The sequence below is a fragment of the Micropterus salmoides genome, unplaced genomic scaffold, assembly GCF_014851395.1.
Source record: "Micropterus salmoides isolate LMB-PRFRI ecotype aquatic unplaced genomic scaffold, ASM1485139v1 Ms_hic_scaffold_8, whole genome shotgun sequence".
Taxonomy (NCBI): domain Eukaryota; kingdom Metazoa; phylum Chordata; class Actinopteri; order Centrarchiformes; family Centrarchidae; genus Micropterus; species Micropterus salmoides.
Window position 1 is genome coordinate 34,977,420 of NW_024044570.1, and position 18,356 is coordinate 34,995,775.

Sequence of the window (18,356 nt, forward strand, 5' to 3'; positions counted from 1 at the left end):
AGAAGGGGAAGGCCAAGGCTTATTTTATTTATTATGTCATTTGTGTTATTATAAATGTCAAATGTCAATTTTGAATGAGGTTTTTGTACGTTTGGAACATTACCTGGAAGGTTAGGTTTGACTGTGTCTCGCTACAAAGTTGCTGGGGCATATCTTATTTTTCCAGTGTTGGTGCAAAGCTAAGCTAAACATGTAATAGATGTGTGTCCAGAGCTATCTCTGGACACAGAATTTAGATATCGGTCTTCACATCTGACTCTAATGGCAGGCAGGCAAACAGGCATTATTCTTAAAATGCCATGGCGAATGTATAGCTATGCTGGTGTACATTACAATCCATTGTTCATACAGTGGATATATGGAAGAGATAAAAAAACAAGTACTTGGTTTTCCTACTGAGACTGTATATTGGTTTTTCTTCTCACTCTTATTTTGTATCAACCGCACATGCATGGCTTCTAGCTTTCACATTTCACTTTCAGTCTCATACACCCACAGAAGCATACTCTTTCCCCTCTCTCTTTCTTCGGTCCAATCTGAATCCATTTCGATATGCTTTACTGACATGAAAGGAAAAACTTGCCTCTTGCCAAAGCATATATATAATATAATATATCTGTCCTTGTGTGTGTGTGTTTGTGTGTGTGCAGGTGGTTCTACAGTAACCTGAGCAGAGGACAGGCAGAAGATTACCTGCTGAGGATTCCCAGAGATGGAGCTTTCCTAATCCGACAGAGAGAAGGAGAACCAGACTCCTTCGCCATCACATTCAGGTGCAGTGACACTTATGACATTGTTTGTCTTTGCCTGATTTGTTTGCTTTTTGCATCAATCTAAAGTTCTCTCTCTTTCAGGGGTGATGGTAAGGTGAAACACTGCCGGATTCAGAAGGAGGGCAACATGTACCTGCTGGGCACCACTACAGAGTTTGAGAGCCTGGTGGAGTTGGTCAACTACTTCAGAAAGAAGCCGCTGTATCGCAAGATTAAGCTACGTTACCCAGTCACCCCTGAGCTGGTGGACCGCTTCAGCACAGTAAGTTACTGTATGAGACATAGAAAGAACAGAGAAAATTTTAAGAATCTTGTGTCGCTGAAGCAGCATATAGTAAAAGAAAAGTAAAATTAAGACCAACTAATTATCGGCCCAAATAATCCTGTAGTGTGAAAATCGGTCGCCGACTGGATCGAAGGCTCGTCGATTTCGAATTGTGAATATCCCGCAGCAGCCAATGAGAGCAAGCTGTCTACATGTGTATTTGCTCGCGATATAAAATATAAATAAACCATGCTGAGTTCCTCTTCTGAACCACAAATTCATTGGTTCATCCACAGTTTTACTCTGTTTTTGTAGTTTTCTGTGCAAAACATAGCACACATAAGTGCAACTAGCTGACGATGACTGTCTATGTCTGAAGTCACATTTGATCACATGAGTTTAGTATAAACGCCAAGTGTTTGGTCCTGCCTCTTGACTGAAGCCTCTATGTGCGGTTCATTCAGTGGTTTTGTCTGTGGTATCCCACATTTTTAAAATCTGTTAAAATTTTACAATTCTCCAGAGTGCACAAGGCATTAGCCTATTATGGGCTAGAATCATAATAATCTTAAATGGGTAGTCATTACAGCTTAGCGTGGAGGTTAACTCCTCATCTACGGGGCTGCATGGTCCAGAACTGGTTCATATTGACGTTAAAACACTAAGGCAGTTGTGCTAGTGGCTCCGCGACACTGTTCGTAGGCAGCCGAGACTGATGGGATTGTTGTTAGTTTTGCAGGTATTTCTTAATAAACCAAAGTATTGGATAAACTGAAGTTTAGGTCTGATGAAAAAGTCAGAGATCACCAAAATGATTACAATTTGTCCTCAGAGGCACATGAATGACAGTCCAGCTAATAGTTGGAGACATTTCACTCTTAACCAAAAGTGTCAACCTACTGGTGGGGCTGCATTGAAAGTTAAATAATTCATCATCTGACAACCATAGACATCTGTACGACATTTCAAGGTGATCCATCCAATAGTTGTTGAAATATTTCAATCCCTAAGACTGATATTGCCATTGCTAGGGTCCACTGCCAGTGTGGCTGAAAATCATAGAAAAATTATAAAAACATACCGTATGTCTTCAAAGCTTTTGTATTTACATGTTCTGATCATCTTGGTCTCCTGCAAAGTTGCCACCAATGCAACATAAAGCCACCTTTATTTTGCTCATTGTTTTAGCCTCATTACTTGACATTTAAGGCCAACATCAGTTCGGTAATTGTTTTTAAACCCAATAACATGTCCTTTGCACTGACTGGTACCTAACAGTGGATTATGCTTCACAGGAGACAGACTGTGCCTCTTTGTACGAGTTGAATATATACGTGAAACCCAACGAGATTGAGCCCTCACTGGTGTGTACAAACCACTATACTCTATATACAGCTTTGGCTGTCTGTTATCCTTTGATAAAGATATTCACAATTGTTTGTGTTTGTCTCCTTTAGCCTAAAAATACAGTTAGGGCTGTATATAGTTACCAGGCTACAAGGCCGGATGAGCTCAACTTCAGTAAAGGTGCACTGATACACAATGTATCAAAGGAGAACAATGGATGGTGAGTCCATACACACACACATGGGCAGCAACAGGCTGTATCAAGGACTGGCAATGAGTCTTCGCCATGTCGTAGGGATAATTAACTTTATCCCCCTGCATCATGCATGTTCATCTGCATATACTTGGCTAACACGTACACAGAACCAACAGGACTGTTCACATTTTCTTCCTCATTCTACAGGTGGAAAGGTGACCATGGTGGAAAAGTGCAGCTGTTCTTTCCATCTAACTATGTAGAGGAAGTGTCAAACAATACCAAACCTGAGATCAAAGGACAGGTGAATATTAGAGTTTAGGTCACAGTTTAACTGGAGGTTGATCAGCATAGAGTTGGAGGAAATAATCTATGCGTGATTGTGATGTGTATTAAAACAGGACATAGAAGACAACCCACTAGGTGAACTATGTAAGGGTGTGGTGGACATCTCCAAGTGCAACATCCAAAACTGTGAGTGCAAGTTATTTTAAAGTCTGATGCATGCAGACATAAGTATTGCCTTTGAAGTGCTGCACGTGGTGTAATTACAATTTTGCATTGCCTATTAAAATAAACTGAGAGTTGTTCATCCCTCTTCACCCTCTCTCACTATGTGTCTCTTTTCTTCCTTTCTTGTTTCTAGTGAAAAGTGGGAAAAATGGCAAGACCCACGTGTTGATCCTGCAGGACAAGGAACAGGATAGTCTGCAGTTTGACCTGTCAGCAAGCACTCTGGAGGAGCTCTTTGAATGGTACAAAGTGGCCTGGGACATTACTCAGAGAGAGATGAGTAAGCAGTACAACAGGGAACAAGAGGTTAGTGTGCCATGGCATATGATACTATACTGTATACAGTAAAGAGCATACATTAATTAGTCAACACCTTGAGTGGCCAATGTGGTGTTTCACTGGTGGTCTCTCAGTATCACTGTGCAAACAGGAAGTGGGTGTTTTTCTGTTCAATCTTAGATCAGACAGCAGGAGGAAGTTGAGAAGAAGGCAGAGGTTGCCATGGAGATGTCGGACCTGGTGGTCTACTGTCAGCCACGCAGCAAGGAGAAGGACCGCTTTGGTAAACACATGCAGAGTCACATACTAAACACAAAGACCTCTGAGATACATGATAGTGTGACAAGGGCCTGAGGGGAGTAACTTTACCACAGCAGTGTAATTATGCTCTGTAATAAGCTTTCAGTAAGATTAATGATGGATTCTTTAATTTCTTAAGTTTTAGAGAATACATCAATGCTAAACTTGGTCTGATCTTTGTAACCTCTATGTCAGTTCATAAGCTGAATATAAGCTTCCAACCACCAGTTAGGAAAGTAAATGTATAAATACTCACAAATACATTACATTACATTTATTTAGCTGACGCTTTTATCCAAACAACTTACAGTAAGTGCATTCACCCACGTGGATACAACCAAGTACGTCAACTTCATCAAATATGCTGAACTAGTTCAGGTACTACATTTAGAGTTAGGAAGTGTTTATTTATTTATATGGGCCAAGGTGCAGCCTGAACAGATGAGTTTTCAGTCTGCGGCAGAAGATGTGTACAGTTTCTGCTGTCCTGATGTCAACGGGAAGCCCAGCAAACAGTCATGATTTTGTTGAGCTGTGGGTGTGCCACCCTCTGAGTGAGGGAATAGCAAGTAGAGAGCATAGTGGACAGTCTTGGGTGTATGGATTGACCATGTACTGGATGTAGGATGGGCCCACGCCATTTACAGCATGGTAGGCAAGTATCAGTGTACTGAATCAGATTGAAGTAGCCACCGGGAGCTAGTGCAGGGTGTGTAGGGTGGGAGAACTTGGGTAGGCTGAAGACCAACCGGGTTGCTGCATTCTGGATATGAGCTGCAGTGGTAGGGTGGTCCATGCAGGCACACCCTCCAGGAGCGACAAGAGCGTGCACTGCCTCCTTGGTGAGGAATGAATGTTACGCATGCAACCGTGCATCACAGCATCACTGTAGCCACTCCTTTGTTATCTTAGCTGTGTGCTGAGGGTTATTGTCCTGTTGGAAGATGAACCTTCGCCCCATCCTGAAAAACCAAGGTGCTCTTCCGCAGCATTTCATCAAGGATGTCTCTGTACATTCCTGCGATCATCTTTCCCTTGGTCCTGAATAGTCTCCCAGTTCCTGCTGCTGACAAATATCCCCACAGCATGATGCTGCCACCACCATGCTTCACTGTAGGGATGGTATTGGTCAAGTGATGAGCGGTGCCTGGTTTCCTCTAGAGATGCGCTTGCTATTCAGGCCAAAAATTTCAATCTTTGTTTCATCAGACCAGAGAATTTTGTTTCTCATGGTCTGAGAGTCCTTCAGGTGCCTTTTGGCAAACTCCAGGTGGGCTGTCATGTGCCTTTTACTGAGGAGTGGCTTCGTCTGGCCACTCTACCTTGCAGGCCTGATTGGTGGAGTGCTTCAGAGATGGTGGTTCTTCTGGAAGTTTCTCCTCTGTCCACAGAGACACGCTGGAGCTCTGTCAGAGTGACCATCGGGTTCTTGGTCACCTCCCTGACTCAGGTCCTTCTCCCCCAATCGCTCAGATGGTTTATTTACTTGAAAAGTGGGTGTAAAAAGGTTTCTGGTTTCCTTATTGACAGAAGCGAGCTTGCCAGGTTAGCCGTTTCCCCCTGCTTCCAATTTTTATGCTAAGCTGAGCTAACCGTTTCCTGGCAGTAGCTTCATATTTACTACATAACTATGAGAGTAGAATCAATCTTCTCATTGCCTGGAACTCTTGGCAGGAAAGCCAGTAAGTGTATTTCCTAAAAGTATTCCTTTAAACAATAAAATATGATATATACTGAAGGAAATGCTATTACCTTCTCCATACTTTAAATAAATGAATGTTACACTACTTACAACTTGTAATATAGGCAACAGGTAAGAAGCCTACAGGGGATCGGTGGGAATTTCACCTAAACAGTCCCTTCTAAGATGTGAAAAAAATAAAATTAAGCTGTGATTGTAAATGCAGCAGCAGAATTTTGGTTAATTTTTCATCTGTAATATGAAGTTGGAAAATTTTGTGAGTCAGCTGTACTGTATCGTATCAGACAAATTCATCTGCAGGAAATGGAAGTCCAGTACTTCATATAAATGCAACACGATATGTACTCATTGCCTCCATTATGCATTGTACATCTGTACCTCCCACCCGTAGAGGAAAAACTGAATGTTTTGAGCCCCTGACCTTATTTAGTGAGGGTCTACCATTGCTGTTCTTATACCACAACTTAAGGTTCTTCAACAAACAGGATGTGACCAAAGGGGAAGATCTTAAGACCAGGCAGCTTCCTACGTTACACCGATCAAAAACTGAACATGCGCTGAATTATACATGACTTGCATCCACACCACAACAGTTTTTATAAGGTGACTCTGTTGTTCCAGTACGGTTGTTATATATTTAGTGGTTATTTGTCACTTTCTGCCTTTCTACCACATTGTTAGTAGTCTAAGTGGTTCAGAAGCGCCTAAGGAAAAAAGGAAATGCTCTAAATGTTTTTTCCAAGAGAATCATTTATCTTGACCTGTCATTAGGCCCTTAAGCTAACTACCAGCAAACAACAACCAGCTAACAGCATGATAAGTTGAAGATATTCACTGTAACCACAGTATCCAAAGTTTCATTTAGGTTCATTGGTCTGTTGGTATCAACTGACACAACCTGGAACCGTATTCAACTGACCCCGTACCTCTCAAATGACTGTTCTTTAATCTGTCCGTACAGACAGTTACACCTACAAAGAGATCCGCTCCTTCGTGGAGACCAAGGTGCCAGTAAAGATCCGCACCAAGGAATTCCTGCAGTACAACCGCAAAAGTCTGAGTCGCATCTACCCAAAAGGCCAGCGTGTGGAGTCCTCCAACTACGACCCTTACCCACTGTGGGCTGTTGGCTGTCACATGGTGGCTCTCAACTTCCAGACTGCAGGTACAGTAGTTTATATGGGCTCAGAAAGTTCCCAGAAATGACAAATGTAGAGGAAAATGTTGTTGTCTTGTACTGTGACCTTGATATTCTGTAGACACTGTTTCTCAGTAAACTCTGTAAACTTTATGGGGGAAATAAAAAACGTTATTTACCTGTTGTCCAGCAGTGGTAGGCATCTTCCAAGGTACATTCATGTTTACTGTCACATGGATGAGAACACCATTGCCCAGGGCGAAACCTGGGACATGGCCCCACTGTTCTCTTCTTCACTGGACGAGCTAAACACTACATCCACTGTCCAAACCTATTGGAATCTTTGGTCATTGATGCATTACGCTTGAAGGCACAACTTTTACCAAATAGAATTTTTGGGGAAAAATGTATTTCTTAATGTACGTACATTAGCAAGCATTTAGATATGAGGGACTGGTAATGCAAAACCGCCATGCAGATATCCCGGTGCTTCCAATCGTTGAGTCTAATGTTGAGTCCTGCAGGGCTAGCTTAAATACAATAGCTACGTTCATTTGTTGATCCATAATTAAGCCAGCTAATTAGCAAAATGTTAAAATGTAAATAAATGAATAAATAAATAAATAAATGTTGAATAGTTACATCTATTGGTATTGTAAATATTCAGCTATAGTTGTCATTAGTAATGAAGTAGCAAACTTTTGAATACAGATTCCCTGTTATCCCCAAATATCAGTCTCCTTGATTATCAATAATCAATGTTGGCCCTGAAAAAACCTTATCGGTTGACCCTCAATATGGAGTGCTGAGGTTGGCTAGGTCACACCAGCAACTATAGCGGCAAGAGAGGTTTGACATTTTGGTGATGTTTAAGTCACATGTTTCATGTACAACATGATTTATTTGCTAAGTCTGTTTCCATTGCACTTTGTCGCATTTTGCTTTTATCAGTAAACTTACTTTTCCACCTCAGCCAAGCATACAAACCATTTTTTACAGTCAATTCAATATAATTCATTTGTAGTTTTTTTATGCGTAAAACAGGTGGATGGAAACCAACCCAGTGTGACAATGAACCAGCACGCACAACACCAGGACCCTAAAACTGAAACAGCTAAATGCATTTCAGCAACCATTCATTTTATTATTTACAGCGGTGCTTTTTCTACTGTCACATGTCAAACGGGAAAAATAGGGACAAGTGAGTGAGGTCCTGAGGTTGGAAAGGTGGAGAGTCATCTATCCTTATAAGGAGTGTTTCACTTAGATTTTTACAATACTTTCAATACTTGCTGCCTAAAGGCTAGGTGAAACTGTGCTGGTATGACACCTGTAGAGCAGAGCTTCACATAATATGTATGTGTCCACCCAGATAAATACACCCAGCTGAACAGCGCCCTTTTCAGTCTGAATGGACGTACAGGTTACGTACTGCAGCCGGAGCTCATGCGCTATAATAGCTACGACCCTTACCAGGAGAAGAAGATGATCAAGTACAACATTGTGGTTAGGGTACGTCTGTACACACACACACACAAGCAGACACACACACATTTATTAATAACTGGTAATTCAGCTTCAGGGCCAAGTGTTATATAGTGTCATCCTGTTAGAGGTATATGATGCCGACTGGCTGACCTTTATTTTGTAAAAAAGTAAGTAAATGGATGGATAGCAGCATTCTGACATTTTCTTTGTTGGTCAGGAGAAAACTTTATAACAGGATTTGTGTTTGTCTTCTGTAGGTAATTGCTGCCAGACACCTTCCTAAAACCGGCCGCAGCATTGCCAGTCCATTTGTGGAGATCGAGCTGTGTGGACACTCAGAAGAGAAGTACAAGACCGTCGTCTATCGTAAGCAAAGGGGGGGAGATGGGGAGATGGGGAGGGTGAAAGTTAAACCTACGGGGTGGAAAGATGGTGGAGGGGGAAACGAGACTTCGGTGAGAGGTTCTATGTGAAGAGTTCTGTCGTTATGCCGGCTGCAGGAGACAATGGTCTGAACCCGGTGTGGAAAGCCCCAGCAGAGCCTGTGATCTTCACTGTGTACGAGCCTGAACTCACCTTCCTGCGCTTTGTGGTTAATGAGGAGGACATGTTCTCAGACCCCAACTTCCTGGCTCAGGCCACGTTTCCTGTCAAAGGCATCCGCTCAGGTGGGAACACATACACACAGCACAGAGGGCCAGAGCTGGTGGACGACTGCTCACATGAAGCTCATGTAGTACTCATTATCAAGCAAGTGTAATACTCATAGATGTTGTAATTTCTTTAGAAGCAGGATTTCTGTACACTCTACTTACTTTATTACTTTTTTAGTTCTACCTTCAAGCTTACCTTTTCTAAGACAATTCAGATTCCATATGTAGTATGAATGATCAGTGAGACATCTTTGATGTCAAATGCTCCTTCATTTGACATGGTGTAAATGTATACATAGTATCACCTCCAGCGATTAGCAATAATGTTTTGAATTTGATTTGAAAATCCTCCACTGGTTTCACTACAGTGAGAAAATCAACTTGTAGAGGCTTGAAATAGTTAATCCATCACAGTCTGCTGTAAAGTCGGCTCTGCATTATCACAGAACAGTAATAACTTGTAGACATACACTGTGAGAAACTGCATTCAGTATCTCAAACGAGTGCATGGACACCAGCAGCTATGAGGGCCACAGGTTTACTGAAAGGACAATGGTCTGATTTGATTCTTTTCAGTGAATTTGCATTTTAACCGATCTTAATACCAAGTGTGTAGGTGTGGTTTCAGAAATGTGCGCTCACAAAGCGTAGTTTTGCTCTGAGAACATGGTAATAATGAAAGACGACATTGATTAACAAAGCAACAATTGATCACATTTAATATAGCTTTGTTGTGATATGATGGTGACATGGTGCATACTCTTAATTTAATTTTTGTTTAATGAAGGTACCACAAAATTTACTGACACACAGCAGACCTGGAGCAGGATAGTATCCCAGCGTAGAGGCACTGGCAAAATATAATGAATCTGCATGTGTTGTCTGAAGTGTACCTGATGGGTACTTGAATACAACAGGATGTATATTTGGTAGGGAGATCAGGGGCCTGCAGATCCTTGTTGACCTGGAGCCCCCTAGCAGGTTTATCTGCCCTGTAGCAGTAATGTTAATTATATTGTAACAGTAGTAAATGGACAACAACAACCAAAAACAAAGGTGTGATCTGATTGGTTAATATTGAACTGTCAGAAACAAAGTTGACTGTGTGCTCACTGAGCTGAATGTTTTCTGTTTCGGCAGGCTACCGCAGTGTTCCTCTGAACAACGGCTACAGTGAGAGCTTAGAATTAGCCTCTCTGCTAGTCTACATCAACGTGCAGCAAGCAGGGGTGAAAACTCACACACACACTCATTAATGATGCGTTATTTCTGCAGAGTGACGTCAGAATGATTCTCACTCTCTGATTGTGATCACATGTCTCTTGTCGTTCAGAAAGTAGAGGAGGAGCTGTACTCGTCCTCCAGCCAGCTGAGGAAAAAGCAGGCTGAGGTCAGTAGTGAACCTTTCCTGTACGACACACACAGCAACATCCAGCGCTCCACCCTCCCTCGCCAACACGACCACCTCTCGAGGGAGTACAGCACCAGCGAGAAACACAGGTTAGTCTCAGACCCACGGGAGGTGGGGGGATAGGTGGTTAAATCAAACGAAATGTGTTATGTCCCTAATTATTTTTCGGTGTGTTTCTTTGTGCCCCAGGACAAAAGAAAAGAAGATAAACAACAGCAAGTTTTACTCCTGAGGACTCCCTGTCCACGTCCTTCCTGCCTGAGTGGACTACAAATCTAATCTCACCTCTATCTGCTTACTCAAGGATGTGTGATGTGTGCAGTTAAGACTTTTCTAATTGTGTGTTTTAATTTTTCTTGTCCATACCAAAAATGACAAAAATACAATGTTCCCAAATAGTTTTCTATTTATTTAAGATTAGAAACGTATACTGTTTTCTCAGGTATGGAAATATTGGTACATATGAACATGAAGCCATCTGTGGAATGTAGGAAACCATTAACTTAAATAGAACAGGGTCAGGCCGGTTGAGGGAAGGTGAATTGTAACTCCTTTACAACATAAAAAAAGAAAGGTTGGAACATTTCCTCTGAGAGACCCCCACAGACAGACAGTGTAATGCTGAACAGGTCTGCATGCAGTCTGCAATCAAACTGCGTCATGTTGGACAACACTGATACTTAGATGATATTTATTTTCAATTAAAGAGGAGTGTCCACTAACTAAAGTAATAGACTCTTGTGTTGAAATCACCCCTTTTTGTGTCTAATTTCAAATAGTGATGAGTGTAAAACTGCTGATATGGAGCACAGCAGAAAGGCTGCTGTGTGAGTGATGACAGAGATTTTTTTTTTTTTTTGCCGCGTAGTTTCACCAGTGTGACATTATTTACTCTGTGTGGTAATGTGTTGTATCTTTGAAAGTTAGATGAATGAAAACAGGTGAACTAATCCAGTTTAAAGAGAACATTTTATGTATTTAATGTGATGCCAGGTGATGTTTATAGCTTTTCCATAAGACCTTATTATGAATTAAGTCAATAAAGTTGGCCTGGCAAACTATTTGATCTTACTTTCTTTGTTTCCCTAAAGCTGTGTTGGATAGTATTTGCTTTAGTCATCACTGGTCCAGCTAAAGGTGTGTAGAAAGTCCTGATGATCGATCTTTTTATCTCTACCAAGACAGCTAGAGATACAAATGAAACCAGTGTCCCCTGGTTTGTGTGCACTGCAGCTGGCATCAATAAATACAACTGAATTACCTCATACCTGTTGTAAAAATGTTACTTTAAGATATAGGCCTAATACAAACCTGTTCTGTTGTTGCAGTTTCAGGTGTTGCCATTAGAAATCACCCAGTGTCTGTCTGATAAACGGCAGAGAGGTCAATGTGTGGCTTCTAATCCCACTTCTGACAAATGACTTTGCAGTCCTCGGTAGTCTGTCCATTGTAGTTCAGGCTGTTCTCAGAGCTGCTATTAGAGCTATAGCTGCTATAAATATTGAACTTCCTTGATTGGCCTAGGAATGGGTTGATTTTCAATACAGCAAAGAACAGTCATTTTATTATCATTATTTTAATATGTTTTGGGAGATGGGTCCTCATGCTGATGTTTTATTTAAGTACAAGAACGCAGAGTATTTCCAGTTCATTTTAATCTGGAAACAGACAATGGGCAGAGTTGCTCCACTCCCAGTGATAAAACAGGTGAGTGCTCAGGTCCTCAACTGTGATCATTCTTAAATGTGGCTTTGTTGAATCGTATTAGCAGTAAGTTCATTCACAAATATCTAAACATGTCACAAAAATATACAGTGGGATTATATTAAATATATCACACTGACAGCTGTTTCCAATCGTTATTCTATGGCAAAAGGTAACTAAAGTCCAGTACTTGAGCTGAGACTGCTTGTGAAAAATATGCCAAAGATGTCCCTTACAATGAAGTGTACCAGTGCAAAGCCAGAGTTTGCATGTACATGTACAGTACATAACCTTCAGATTATCCAATGAAGGTTAAAATCAAGGGCAACCTTAAGATTGTTTCAGGGGCTCCGGACAGACAGGTAGAATATTCCAAAACATGGACCCTGAAGATAGGTAATGAAATCAAATTTCTGGAGCTTTAGTTACTCTCTTCTCATATCTGTTTTGAAAATGCTGTCTGTTGTATATCTGTCCTTGCAGTTTCAGCTTGTTGCCGCTAGGGGTCGCCCTGTATCAGGTCAGGATGGCTGAGTGCTGTGTTCAGGTTTTCAGTCACACCTGGAGTTGTGGGTTCAAATCCCAGTCCTGACAGACTTTTGGAGTGACATTCATGACTAACTGATGAGCTCAGTCAGTCACAAATCGTACAGTAGCCAAAACAGTTTATGTGCAGCCTAATTGTCAAAACAATACTTTTCCTTTCCTGCCTAATTATTAATTTTATTATTCCCTTAATTTTATAAAGGGAAATATATTTAGCTGCATTTCTACTTTGGTCTACCTTCAATGTCTGCCTTTGTAAGAATGATGTGATTTACACCCATCTTAGAGTGGAAATTTCACTGTTCAAAAACCCTTGATGGACATCGCCTTAGGCCACATATCATTTATATAGAATGTGAATGATTGTGCTTCTGTTTACTTTGATGCTTTAACAAATAACTCTACATGGAAAGTCCAAGCCTGAGTGCTAGTAAGCTGGTTCTTGACAATCTTTTGTGGGAATCAGTCTTACCTATCAGGTTGGGGCCTAAAGAAATCCCCCAAAACATGGTAACTAATAAAGAACATTTTGATACAGAGATAGAAGGGTTTAAAAGTACGCTGTTAATGGCAGAGAGTGAATTCTAGGGAAACAGGCTGAATATTTCTACTTGATGGAATGGCGCAGCCATGTAAAACTTGAAGTCTTGGCTTTGAAAATGTCACCCAGAATAAGATTAATACCTCTTAAATGAGGAGTTGGAACAGCTGACACAGGACTGGTTCTTCCATTAGATTGCAGTGGTCACAAGAGACAAAAAGAATGGTCAATATCAACACAGCAGGCCCCAAGATATGACTAGTCCCTAGCATAGATCAAGCTCCAAAAATACTGGATCCTACATTATCCATAATAAAACTGTGGCATCTTTTGTTAGACCCTCCCAATGCCCAATGTCTTTCAATTTCCATACTCCGAGTTTGTAACACAAGCTTTCTGAGCTAACCCTGATGACATCATCAGAATCGAGCAGCTATAAAATATTATTTTGTAATTAGGGATTGTGATTAGACATATTGATATACTATCACACACATAGATATCCAAGGAAGGTTAAAATCAAGGGCAACTGGACTTGGTTGAAGATACGTGAAGATGTTTCGCCTCTCAGTTGTCTGAAGAAGCCTCTTGATTTTAACCTTCCTTGGATAATCAGTTGTAAACGAAGTCTTGTCTTATAAAAAGATGTATAAAAAAAACAAAGGCCACACACAGCTGAAACATATTCACAGACAATTTATTTTTGATTGAAATTATTTCACATCATAGTTGTTATTTTTCCTGTTGAAGATCTTTTGTATTTTTATTACAACAGCCACAGAGCAGCAGCAATAATAATAATAATAATAACCCAGCAGGAGAAGCAGATCAAAGCATAAAGACTGAAAAAGAGAAAGAAATATGATGGGCACCCATTTTCCAGCTGCCAAAAAAAGATTTTACTACAAGGAACTATGGGAAATAGAGTAGATTTTCTTCAGTCTGTCAGACGTGTCAGGCTGTGCTGCATCTGACTCTGTTCCTTCCATAACAACTGTTAAGACTTGAGCACAGCTGTGCACAACTTGGACATGGTAGAAACTCTTTACAGTTTGTGTAGAGTAAAAAACATCGGAGATAATCGACAAGAGGGAGGAATCAGGATGGCAATGGAAAGCAAAGCACAGTGAGCTCCACAGGATACGGAGACATGACAGAACAGAAGAGGCATTTCTATTCAACCATTACATGTTCTACAGTAATACAAAAACCTTCCATTATAACCTCAACAGGCTGGCCCCCAGGCTCACAGTTTGGACTAGAGGCAGCTCATAATGGCCTAAAAACTGTGGGATGAGTTTTAGTGACAGAATTTTCCCCGAGTCTGCCCACTTCTTTAAAGGAGTAGTTTGACATTTTGGTGATATGCTTATTCGCTGAGTTAGATAGAAAAATCAATACCACTCTCATGTCTGCACATTAAGGATTGGGCTACAGAGGAAACAGCTAACCTGGATCCGTCCAAAAATAACAAAATCAAAGCAGCACCTCTAAAGCGTGAAGACGACACATTGGGATTTATGTTCTGGACTACTCCTTGGTGCAGAGACTTCCTGGAGTCTTGTCATCACCGTGAGGTTGCCTGCCAACCAGCAGAGAGACGTTTTCCACGTCAAGATATAATATGGTCTTCAGTGAGTTTTAGAGATGCTGGTACGAGGACTTTGGACAGAGTCAGGCAAGCTGTTTCCACCTGTTTCCAATCTTCATGCTAAAGATAAGCTAACAAGATGCTGACAGTAGCTTCATATTAAATGGATGGACATGACATTATCAATCTTCTCATCTAACTCCCATCAGAAAAGCGAGTAAGCCTATTCCTTTAAAACTTTCATACTTAGACAACATCAACGATAAAACAAAACTACAGTTGCACTGAATTATCAGTTTGCTGATGCATGGAACCAACAACTTTATTAAAAAAGATAATGGCCGGTCAGTGAGGTCCACCTCTGATATTTTTGTCTGGCAGGATTACAACAACATACTCGGGGAAACAAGAAGTATTTGCACTTTTTGATATGAATATAGTCAAACTAAAATGTTAAAGTACTATTACTGGTATTGGCTTTTCAGAAAATCAATATCAATCGAACCCAAACTGCTTCGACCAACAGGACCTGTCAAGGCTCATGGGTAGATCCTGTCAACAACCAGACAATCAGAAAATAGTAGGGATCTCTCCATTTCAGTCCCTAACCTCAGTGAGATAGTGATCAGACCCTTTATCATATTTATAAAACTAAATTACAAAATAAAAAGACCAGATGACGCAGCAACATGTACATGCAAATAAAAACTAAACGAGTAGTACACTAAATGTTTGATTAAAGTGATCAAATCAAAGACTTAAAAGATATTATGAAAACATACTTTGTTAGATTACAGTGCACTTTTGTGTGAAAAAAACAACCACACAAACATGAAGGCAACACCAGCCTGCCGCTGAAGGGAGGCCGAGAGAAATAGAGAAAAGATGAAGGAAAAAAGGGGTTCAAAGAGAGGAAGGGAGGAGACAACTATATACACTTGTATATACATTATACAGGATACGAAAGAGAGCACAAGGTCCTAAAAGCTAGACCCAAAGATGGTCGTACACAAACCGAGTCTACAGGCCAAACAGGATTCTGTTATGGCACCCAATAAATAGGAAATAAAGCATCTCTATGCGGACGGCATCATGTCCTCTGCTGCAGCTTCTGCCTTGATTCAACAAACATCTGGAGCGTTCTGGAGGTCGACATGAATAAATAAAATGGATGGATGCAGTCAGAGCGAGGCTGACTGAAGAAAGGGTGGAAATCTGACTTGTCTTGTGTTTTCTAGGGCCACTGAAACAAGACAAATCTAGACAGAGAGGGACAAGAGATTCTGAGAGACTTGCAGTGTGTCAGGGCAGTTACCGCATCATATGAAATGTTGCAACAATAAACAGGCAACATTTTGAGGGAATGTAGACAGACAAATATGGCCGAAAGGTGCCTTTTTCCAATCATTGTCCCTTATAGCTCATTACGATAGAATATGTGCACTAATTTTGTCCCATCTTCTGATGAGAATTATTCATCCACACAGCCTAAAAATGTCACCTATGTATTATGGCATAATATAAATACAGCAGAACAATTCAAAACAGGTGCTGTGACAGATTAAAAACATAACAATAGGCAACTCATCCACAGCTCCACCTGAGGCACTGCCACTCTTTACTTTGACCTCAGCAGGGTGGTGGTGGTGGTGGTGGGGCGGTCAGATACGTGAATCCAAACAGTGTCAGTGTCTCTCCACAGGACAGGTTCCACTTGATAAACCAATCAGTAATGAGACAATGCTCATGTTAGCCTGATGAAACAAGTGCACAAAACAAAAACTAAAGCCGATACAGATGTTTGGCAAGAGTCCTTTCTTCTTTTCAAAACCGTCTCAAATTACAGAGGATACGAAAATATACAACTCTCAGCTGGTTGTTTACAGGTCCACTTTAGATTAACTGCAATCCACTTTACAGGTCTACATTGACACCATGGCATGGTACAGAGAGATCCATGTTTGGGCGTCCTCTTGGTTGGCTTCTTGTGTTATATGTTGCAAAAAAGACAACAGGACCTGTGTACTTCATTACTGTGGGACAAATCCAGGAGAGAGAGAGCAAAGGAGGCTTTAAAGAGACAACTTATAAATATTAGGCAGTCCCAGACCGCCCAGCTACTGCTACACAACTGTCCTATTAAATAGTAATGGGCATGTACACTGAAAACAAATGAAAAATGAACAAATGTTGCCATCGTCGTTTAATGTTCCTGCAGAGCTCCCGCAATGTTTCTGAAATGTCATCACTGGGCTTTTCTTCATATATATGTTTTATATAGAAACGCACAGTATATGAAAGCACAGATGTCTGGAAAAATATGTTCATTCAAGTTGATAAAAACCTTTTTTTTTTTTTTGTGTGTGTGTGTGTGTGAACGTGTCGTGTATGAGGAATAGGCACAGTCTTGCAACTGTTCTTTTCTCAGAGGTAGCACCTCATTTTCCCAATGAAAGACTTGAAAAGACTGGAATCTGAACCTGAAAGCTCGAGCCAAAGAGCGCGAGAGTGAGGACCGGAGTGATGAACAGCTCAACGTGTCCCTTTGGAGAGCTACACTGTGGGTCAGATCAGAGAAGAACTGGAATGTGAGCTGCTGTATCCAGCCTTCATCGCATGAGAGAAAAAGAGAGGAAGGCTCTGAGGGGAGAGGGTCGATTCAGGTTTTCCTCACGACACGGACACACAGAGGTGGGAGGGCAACGGCCGGGGAGCTGGATTGAAACTAAATATGAAAACCGAGAGACCATATATGAAAGACAGGGCACAGGATAAAGACAGAGAGAGAAAAGGGTCCCTTGTGTCACAACATAGCGGGTCTTTGCATGTCCTCAGATGCCCCCAAGTCGGTAAAAACAAGGTCCTCGGAACATCCGTGACAGAAGTAAGGGGAGCAACGAGGTCCATAAAGATTTCTCATTTAGAAAAAAGTGATGCTGAAGCTGACTAGACAGTTCTTTCCTGGTGATGGCGTCACTACAGGGGTTAGTGATGCCGTCTGAAGCTGATGAAGGCTGCTCCTCTGACGTAAATGTGTCAGCGATGTTCTGGTCAGGTGATCCTCATGCTGGGATGATGTCAGAGTTCCTGGTCTAATGATGGTGGCGATGGAGAGGACATCACCGCAATTTTCATGGTACGTATCTGAGCCTGTGTGCAGTGTGTGCATATGTTTGTGTGTGTGTCTGGTTATGTATGAGGGGTGTGTGAGCATGGTTGATCACCAGGCCTCTGTGTACCGAACATCAACGTCTTTCAGGTTGGGAAGTTTGGCCTGCAGAGAAAGACAAAGACAAAGGGACACTGCATCATCACCTAGACACATACACTTACAGTCAGCTTGAAAGTAAACTCACATTTGGAAAATACATTTATTTCCCCTCTCACCCCGAGTCAGAGCTAAACCAAGATTTATATTAATTTTGTCTCTTTGCAGGTCCTAATGTGTTTAGCCTAGCTGCAACTCAGTCCTTGCTCAACTGCCTGAGAGATCTTAAAATGTGGTTGAATCAGAACTTTCTCTGTCTGAATGAAAGTAAGACTGAGGTTGTTGTGTTCAGTCGACCTGGGGATTTAAGTGCTTGTGTAGATGCTCTTGGTACTTTAGGAACGTATAGTCGTCCATTTACCAAGAATCTAGCTGTGATCTTCGACAGAGCTTTTAAATTTGAAAAACAGATTAGTTCTGTAGTGAAAGCCAGTTTCTTTCAGCTGAGACTGTTGGCCAAAATCAAGCCCTACCTGCCACGCAAAGACTTTGATAGAGTAATCCATGCATTTATAACATCTCGTCTCGACTACCATAACTCTTTGTATGTTGGAGCGGATCAGTCGTCTCTCCATCGGTTACAGTGAGTCCAGAATGCAGCAGCTCGACTTCTAACAGGAACTAAAAAGCGTGAGCACATT

General features: G+C 41.3%; 2 protein-coding genes across 2 annotated transcripts in view; one reads left to right on the top strand and one right to left on the bottom strand.

The window, feature by feature from the left end:
* The window catches only part of LOC119893498 (1-phosphatidylinositol 4,5-bisphosphate phosphodiesterase gamma-2-like), a 32,182-nt gene extending 21,056 nt beyond the window's left edge, over positions 1-11,126 (top strand). Inside the window, exons 19-33 of the mRNA XM_038705706.1 lie at positions 651-773; positions 855-1,035; positions 2,334-2,402; positions 2,496-2,605; positions 2,789-2,885; positions 2,983-3,055; positions 3,228-3,400; positions 3,554-3,656; positions 6,337-6,540; positions 7,886-8,025; positions 8,259-8,367; positions 8,502-8,669; positions 9,795-9,883; positions 9,988-10,154; positions 10,255-11,126. Coding sequence (XP_038561634.1) covers positions 651-773; positions 855-1,035; positions 2,334-2,402; positions 2,496-2,605; positions 2,789-2,885; positions 2,983-3,055; positions 3,228-3,400; positions 3,554-3,656; positions 6,337-6,540; positions 7,886-8,025; positions 8,259-8,367; positions 8,502-8,669; positions 9,795-9,883; positions 9,988-10,154; positions 10,255-10,297 — 1,849 coding nt within the window. The 3' untranslated portion in view covers positions 10,298-11,126. The remainder of the gene's footprint in view (positions 1-650; positions 774-854; positions 1,036-2,333; positions 2,403-2,495; positions 2,606-2,788; positions 2,886-2,982; positions 3,056-3,227; positions 3,401-3,553; positions 3,657-6,336; positions 6,541-7,885; positions 8,026-8,258; positions 8,368-8,501; positions 8,670-9,794; positions 9,884-9,987; positions 10,155-10,254) is intronic.
* A 2,406-nt stretch (positions 11,127-13,532) lies between these two features.
* Positions 13,533-18,356, bottom strand: part of LOC119893152 (c-Maf inducing protein) — a 52,986-nt gene continuing 48,162 nt past the window's right edge. The window contains exon 21 of the mRNA XM_038705113.1: positions 13,533-17,721. Within this exon, the coding sequence (XP_038561041.1) occupies positions 17,668-17,721 (54 nt within the window). The 3' untranslated portion in view covers positions 13,533-17,667. The remainder of the gene's footprint in view (positions 17,722-18,356) is intronic.